General features: G+C 40.2%; 1 protein-coding gene across 2 annotated transcripts in view; it reads left to right on the forward strand.

Annotated features, from left to right (window-relative positions):
• LOC113016942 (striated muscle preferentially expressed protein kinase-like) overlaps positions 1 to 6,090 on the forward strand; it is a 32,230-nt gene extending 26,140 nt beyond the window's left edge. For both annotated transcript variants that reach the window (XM_026160158.2, XM_026160152.2), the window contains exons 31-37: positions 1,234 to 1,398; positions 2,181 to 2,886; positions 3,118 to 3,357; positions 3,783 to 4,006; positions 4,125 to 4,200; positions 4,366 to 4,515; positions 4,600 to 6,090. In XM_026160158.2, coding sequence (XP_026015943.2) covers positions 1,234 to 1,398; positions 2,181 to 2,886; positions 3,118 to 3,357; positions 3,783 to 4,006; positions 4,125 to 4,200; positions 4,366 to 4,515; positions 4,600 to 4,837 — 1,799 coding nt within the window. In that variant the 3' untranslated portion in view covers positions 4,838 to 6,090. The remainder of the gene's footprint in view (positions 1 to 1,233; positions 1,399 to 2,180; positions 2,887 to 3,117; positions 3,358 to 3,782; positions 4,007 to 4,124; positions 4,201 to 4,365; positions 4,516 to 4,599) is intronic.
• The last annotated feature ends 2,284 nt before the right edge of the window (positions 6,091 to 8,374 follow it).

An 8,374-nucleotide genomic window follows, 5' to 3' on the forward strand; every position in this document is an offset into this window, starting at 1 on the left:
GTTCACTTTGGTTTTTTTTGTTGTTGTTTTTTAAAAACTTCCCTTTGTGTACTGTGTCATTATGGCCTTTCACATCAGGATAAAATAATTTAACTCTACGTTTTAAGTTCCTAAGAGGTAACTTTTGTAAGGTTTTTAACCCAGTGAGGAGAATTCTCCAGAGATGATAGTTTGCAAATCTACAGACACCATTTAGATGGAGAAAGTGACTCAGTCCACGAGGGAATAGTGAGTGTACCAGAGCTGCTGTCAGAATTTTTTTTCATTATGGCCAATGAATCATCATTTGGCAGATGAAGAAGGGAGTAGATTCTGAATTTTTACCTGATCATTGATCAAAAAAGAAAGTAATCTTTGGCAGGGAGAATTAATGTACGTTCTCACAAAACACTGTGCCACTACCTAATTTACATTTTAATTCAGGTCTGATTCGCCGTGCTTTTACAGAAAATGAGATGTAATGACAGATTATTTTTCAGGAGGCAAACTGCACACAGGCTTGTGTCTGTGAAGGTTCTCAGTCATCCAGGTCATCGTAGTCAAAGGAGCTTGCAAAGAAAAGCTTCTGGACTTCTTTAAGTTACTTGAAGACGTTTCACCTCTCATCCGAGAAGCTTCTAACTTAAAGAAGTCCAGACGCTTTTCTTTGCAAGCTCCTTTGACTGAACACAGGCTTCTTATTCACAAAATCAATACTTTATGTGTTAATCAATGCTGCCATCTGGTGTTATATTAATTAAACTACTTCTTTTTTCTTTGGTTGTTTTTCCGTTCAAAGAGGACAAAATAGAAAAATGTTGCATTAATGTTCAGTTCAGTTCAGTTCAGTTCATTTTTATTTCAAACATTTCAAACATGTGCCTTCACAATCATTACAAAATATCATTCCATTATTTGTTTGAAAAGGAGTAGGCTGAAGTATTTACTTATTTGTCCCTACCCCCTCAAGTTTTACCTCTCATTCATTTAATTTTTTTTTTGTCTTAAATTAAACAAACAACATATGAAACATATAAACATATGAAGTAAAACAAAACATAACATACATAAATCAAAAACAAGAAATTAGCAATGTATTCACCTTTGTTTTCTAATACTAAACCAAGCATTTTTATACCTAGAATCATTCGTACAACATGTAAAATTAAATAAATACCAATCAAAATTCAGTATTTAGTTTCATATTACCTTATAGCAACATCTTATACTCTTTATTTCCTTTCCGTCCTGCAGGTGATTCGAACTGGTTAACTGTAGCCACTGGAATTGCCGACTGCTACTACAATGTCACAGACCTGCCACCAGGTGGCACCTTCAAGTTCCGCGTGGCCTGTGTGAACAAGGCCGGACAGGGGCCGTACAGCAACTGTTGTAGGCCAGTTAGCTTGGCGCCCACAGGTATAATACTGCCTGTTAAAGAGTGAGCATACATGGACAAAAAGCTGAACAGAGCTAGAAAAACAAAACTGTTCTAAAAGCATCACACCAAAGCACAAGCTATGGATTAAATCCCATCGTGTGTCACAATATTAGCAAGCCCAAGTGAACTGCATTCCCTCCAATAGAAAGCAAAGGGAAACCCCTTCTCTTTTTAATGACCATATTAATGACCATACTTGATGTATGACTCTTTGTTAATGGGTTAATGGACTTAATTGCCACGTAGCTGTCCCTGAGTCTGTTTGTGCTGGAGGTTTCTACCTGTTAAAAGGGAGTTTTTCCTTTCCACCATCACCAAGTACTTGCTCAAAGGTAGTTGTCTGATTTTGGGGGGTCTTTTGGGGGGTCTTTATCTTGATTTTAGACCTGGTAAGTCTGTCATTAACAAGATGCTACCCTAGGATCAATATCCGATGCTTTTCAGTCCAGTCTTTTCTATAATATCTGGTTTAAAACTAAGCAAGACTTTGAGAGTCAAAATGCTAACTTGTGGTAGCTCCTTCCATTTTTTTATATACAGTCTATAACAAAATCATGAAAATCCTGCATTTTCATTAACTGGTAGTGCCACGGCATAGTATGAAAAGCATCCAGACCATGTACATTGTCTCAAACCAAACAAAAACAAATGTAAGAAAGCTACGCAACAAACAACATGTTTAAAAACTGTAGTTTGCTACAAGCAGCTAATATACTGAGTAAATAATTGATGTATTTAATCTGTCACTCTATTAACACAGTTGGAGGAGCTTCACCTACCGTTGCTGTTGTAAAGACAGCCCCAACCCCACCTACGCCTGTGATTACCTCCTCAGTGACATTCCCTTCACACAAACCAGTCCAAAATAGCGTTCCCAGATCAACGGTCTCCACCATCACCTCCACTTCCTCTACTCCAAAACATGAAGCCCTCACTGATGCATCCTATCTTCAATCTGCATCTCCATCATCTACAATTGTGGTGACTCCTATCCCTCTAACCTCCTCACCTTCCGGCCCTTCAACAAACCCTTCATTGCCATCTGCAGGTGCAACAGTGGATGGCACACAAAAAATAAGCCCCACTCTCCCTTCATCATCCACCTCCAAAGCAACCTCTCCCTTTGTCCTACCCAAACCTCAGAGTCCAGTAAATGTGGTGACTCCTATGACACAGACTGCAGCTGTATTACCCCCACCTTCTGTTGTAACCCCACCTTCGACCCCCACAAAACCAACCGTGGCCTCAGTACCCACATATGTCCCCACGATCACTGCTACTGCTCGTGTGGCCCCGACTCCGGTGTCCTTTACCCCACAAGTACTACAGACCTCCAGCTTGAGTCCCATCGGTGATGGAGCCAGTACCCCCGCCAGAGGCACCCCATCGGGACGCGCTACACCCTCTACTGCTCTACGACAGGGAGTTCCACAGAAACCGTACACTTTCCTAGATGAGAAAGCGAGGTGAGATAGATATTGTCCTTTTGGGGGAAAAAGACATGAATCTTGCAAAAAAACATCAGAGTTAGGATAACAAGAAATTCAGAAGCTGGTGAATCAAAGAGATGTTGAGACTGCTGTTAAATTTATATTTGTTTGACGTTACTCTGAAAGTTATAACTTGAGAAAAAATCTATGCACATGGTCAAGCTTTTATTTGCGTTGTGCAAAGTAATCAGGACTTATCATTGGCAGGGGTCGGTTTGGAGTCGTCCGAGAGTGCAGAGAGAATGCGACAGGTAAAATCTACATGGCAAAGATCATTCCCTACATTCAAGAGAACAAGCAGGAGATCCTGAAGGAGTATGAAATCCTGAAATCTCTTCACAATGAAAAAGTCATGGGTCTCCACGAAGCCTACATCACACCACGCTACCTGGTGCTGGTGGCAGAGTACTGCACTGGCAAAGAGCTGCTATACAGCCTTATAGACAGGTAGGATGGTGGATATGTTGACTCACACTGACACACAAACTCAGACAAACCTGCATAGCAGGAGTCTAAAAAGAAGATTCTTACTTGGAGTCATTAAGGTTGAAAAGGAGGTTGTTATTTGATTCTGCTTTAAGTTGTATTTTACACCATGGCTGTATTCGGGAGCAGCAGAGATAAGCTAGGAGTGAAGTGGGTTGCAAAGTGGCTTGAAGATATAAAATAAATATGCCCTAAATGAGATTGATTGCATAAAAGCGTATCAGCTGAGCTCTCAGGTGATGTAGGCTGGCAATGAATCAGTCTTTCATCAATCTCTCAACACTTTAAATTTAAATTAGCATTAATTTATTCAGGATATGCTGCTTGAACTCTCCCTGTCTGTGTCCTATAATCACACGTGAACCTCCTCTTTCACTGACAAAAAGGTTTCGTTACTCTGAAGACGATGTGGTGGGATACCTGGTCCAGATTGTCCAGGGGGTCGAGTACCTCCACAACCGTCGCATCCTCCATCTGGACCTCAAGCCTGACAACATCATGGTGACCAACCTCAACGCCATCAAGATTGTGGACTTTGGGAGCGCGCAGACCTTCAACCCCCTCAGCCTCAAGCAGCAGGAATCAGGACCAGGAACGCTGGAGTACATGGGTAAGGATCAAGAGATGCAGGCTCTATATGCTTAATATTTTCGATGGAAGGAATTTCTACTAAATCTGAAAATCTTCTGCTTTTCTAAATTTTCATCTTCTGATAAATGTGATCCAAGCTCCTGAGATGGTGAAAGGCGAAGTGGTTGGTCCTCCTGCAGATATTTGGACTGTTGGCATTGTCACCTACATTATGTAAGTTTTCTTTTTGCTTCGTGCCACTAATGACCTTTACCCTTAACGCCAGAGTGAATAGGATGAATTGTATTTAAATTCAGTCAAACAAATACGATGTTTTGCATATTTACATTTTGGAATAAGCAACCTGACTGTTTATTTTTTCTGTGTCTCTTCAACCAGGCTTAGTGGTCACCTCCCCTTTGAAGATAAGGACCTTCAGCATGTTGAATCCAAAATCCTGATGGCCAAGTTTGACCCAACGAAACTGTACCCAAATGTGTCTCAAAGTGCCTCTGCATTTCTCAAGAAGATGTTGAGCAGTTACCCATGGTGATTATCATTTTAAAAAAGTTGATTATAAGTTTTTTTTTTTAAACAAGAACAATATCAAATGCTACCTAATATGTTTTTTAGGGCCCGCCCGACTACAAAAGATTGCTTCACACATGCCTGGCTGCAGGACTCCTACCTGATGAAGCTCAGGAGACAGACTCTCACCTTCGCCTCCAGCCGACTTAAAGAGTTCCTGGTGGAACAACAAAGCCGTCGCACAGAGGAAGCCACCAAGCACAAAGTGCTGTTGCGGACCTACCAGAGCTCCCCTCAGTCCCCGGCATCTGGGACTTCTCCGCATGTTCCTAGCCCAAAGTGAGGTGACAGTAAAGAAGCCACACTGAAATAAAAAATCGGAGCTCGTTGCATCTTAATACGTCCTCTGTAACCGAAGCAGACAGCCTCGATTCAACAACAGCGGGATTCTTACGTTAAAGAAAATCCCAGTGAAGGAGAAGCCGACCGCTGTGATGTGAATCCACGACTTGCAAACTGCTAATTCACAAGAAGGACACAGGATTTCTTTTCTTTGATTGCACAGTTTCTCAGTCACATTGTGGTTTTCCGAAATTGCACATCAATATTCAGTTTAGCCTCGGTCTCCACTCTGCACGATCAGCCTGGAACATGTGTACCATGAATACTTTTACCTTGTTTATGCCACTAAGATTAGTAGTAGTAAACAACTCATGTGAATGTACCATGATTTAAGCTGCTATCTTATGTATTTTTTGCATTTAGCCACACATTTTAAAACCCAACCAAAAAGATGTTTTGGGTTTGGTTTTCTTTTCTTTTTTTTTTTTTGTCATTTGGAAATTGTTTACTTTTTTCCATGTTAATTTATTTGCATGTGCGTATGTGTGAGTGTGTGCGCGCCTGTGTGAGTGTGTGCATGACCATTTTTGACTCACTTTTTTTGAAACTAGCATCATGGTGACAAAAAAAAGGAAAAAAGAAAAACTAAAAATAAGGGGTGTCTTTGTGGTTTGTGTCATACAGTAAACATGAATTGATTTTGGGTGAGTTAGGAATATCTAGTACAATTTCTTGTTCTGTGGTTAAAACTTAACTTTTAACTGTAATACAGCGATGGAAAAAGGTCCTTAATGTAGATAACATTTTATTCTGAGAAGTCACACACTGGTAAATTACTGTGGTGTCAGTATTACCCAACGGCTGATCAGGTTACCTCATTCCTAATCAGCCTGTCACCAGTGCCTAAATCAGGTTGACATCCAAAATGTTTAACTTGTATATGTGTCTCCACTGGTTTTAATCCACATTTGATCAAAGTAAATATTTGATCACAATATCTGGACTTTATAGCCAAACGCACATGCATAGAGATTCTTACATGCCGAGGTTTATACATGCATACATACACAGAGTACATGCCGTCCTTGTAATAATAGACCGTCTTGTGTATTGCTCTATCACAGTGTTCCTTTTTTGTATGAATTTGGATGGTTGAAGATTTGTAAATGTACCAATTTGCGGTGTTTATATGTGGAAAAAGTTGAAAATGTTTTTATGAGATGGTATGTAATAAACTATTGATACAATTGGGAATATTAACTTTTTTCTTGTATGTGTAGGATGCTGTTTTAGGTTCACACTTACACTTTGTTTTTGTTTGTTTTTTAAAATTTATACAGATAATGGGCATGTAAAACTATGCAAACGATTCACTTCTTGTTGATGATCCCCTGGGGAGTGCAGTTGAGCACAACAAATATGACTGAAGCCATGAGTTCAAACTTTTAAGTGTTCATTTCCTTAACTTGTTTTCCTGCAATTGAAAGAGCAATGCCAGTTTTACATGGGTGGCAAGAAACAAGGAAGTCTTAGTGGCTATTTTATTATGCCATCATTGGAAAAAAAGCCAACATATGCATTCCTAAAATTCCTAAAAAATACAATATTAGGGATATTTCACTACAAGATTAAAAATGCACAAAATATGTATTGAAATACAAACATAACACTTTAAACTAATTTAAGTTTAAAGTGTTTATGTGGGTCTTGAAATACAATGGGTTTTTGACATCCCTTGCCCAAGTATGTGTTTTAAAGGTAGAGTGTGTAAAATCTCACCACTAGATGTCAGTAGATTGCAGTTTAAGTCAACTGAATTCTGTTGTCTTTCCACTACCAATTCACATACATAATCCAAGCTGTGGTGGTCACCGTAGGACAAATGTGTTTTAGTCAGCCGAGAGAGATCAGACAACGTTAAATCCAGACGGTACCGCAGAACAGCCATGGGTGGCTGGTGTGTTTCTACTGTTTGTGTAAAAAAAATTCTGTACACACTATCTTTTAACATATTTGAATAACATCAACATTTAGTAATAAAGATAATAAAAAATATATGCCAATTAAATTTTTTTCAGTATGTTATGTTTATCTCCAAGTCACCTGAGAAACCCTAACTCAGGGGTGTCCAACAAGTTTCCTGCAGGCTTTAGATGTGTCCTTGATCCATCACAGCAGATAAATGGCTAAATTACTTCTGCAACATGCCTTGAAGTTCTCCCGAGGCCTGGTAATGAACTAATCATTTGATTCAGGTGTGTTGGCCCCAGGTGGATATCTAAAACCTGCAGGCAGTGTTGGGGAGTAACGGAATACATGTACCGCTGTTACGTATTTAAAATACAAAATATGAGTAACTGTATTCCGTTACAGTTACCGTTTAAAAAGGTGGTATTCAGAATACAGTTACTTTGTTGAAATAAATGGATTACACTGCGGTACTTTCCTGTTTCATTTTGTCGCGGGTCAGGACTGTTTGGGTTTTGTTTGACAGCTACGTTCTTTCGTTCAAGGCGGCAGCGTTACGGTTGCCATGGTTACAGGGCGACGCTCTCTCTCTCTCTGCGACTGTGTGTTTCCTGGGTGAGAGAGCGCCTTTTCGTTGTTGTTGTGCTAAGCTAACAGGCAGAATGCTACAAGCATAGCTCTAAAGAATGTAGCATCATGGGCAGTGTAGTCCGTGCTGCAGGGAGAATGGACTGCCATACACGTTATGGGTCTGTGAGCGCGAGGAGGGAGAAAAAGGGGAGTGGAAAGGTACGAGTTGTCATCCAGGAAAAACGGGAGCTGGAAGCATGTAAATATAATAATAACCACTGCAGCCAAGAAGAGTGCCTGACGAGCCCAGTTGTACGTAAGCTATTAAGACTCGACTGTACGCTGTGTTGGTGTTTTCCTCCGAAACAATAAGTTCCGTTGGAGCAGCCTTTCAACGCCTCTCTCTGTCTCTCGCAAGAAAAGTTGACCCACACAACAAAGTAAAGCTATTGTTCGGCTACGAGCCGACAGGGACCCCGCCGTATTAGTCAGAGGTCCCTTTACTACAGTTCGGAGTCGCGGACCTTCAGTAATAGTAATAAATCACACAGCAATAGTACATTCACGTTGTTGTAAAAAGCATGATAATATATTAAGTAATCCAAAGTATTCAGAATACGTTACTGTCATTGAGTAACGTAACGGAATACGTTACAGAATACATTTTGGGGCATGTATTCTGTATTCTGTAATGGAATACATATTAAAAGTAACCTTCCCAACACTGCCTGCAGGGCACTGGCCCTTAAGGCCTGGATTTGGACACTCCTGCTCATCTAGCAAAGTGACTAATGCCAAAGTCACCCTAGAGTTTCTTGCTGTCAGCCGGCTGTTTAGCATAGTTTAGCATAGCTATTAAGCGCAGTTGCACTACAATCAGTTGATTTCAGTTTGTGTGTGAGAAAAGGAAAATGCTTGAGTGGTCTATAACTTTTTAGGAGTGGAGCTATGAATGTTACTTTTATTTTTATTGCACAAAAGGACAAGAGTCACTATATAA

This window comes from Astatotilapia calliptera, chromosome 23, assembly GCF_964374335.1.
Source record: "Astatotilapia calliptera chromosome 23, fAstCal68.1, whole genome shotgun sequence".
NCBI classification, from domain to species: Eukaryota; Metazoa; Chordata; class Actinopteri; order Cichliformes; family Cichlidae; genus Astatotilapia; species Astatotilapia calliptera.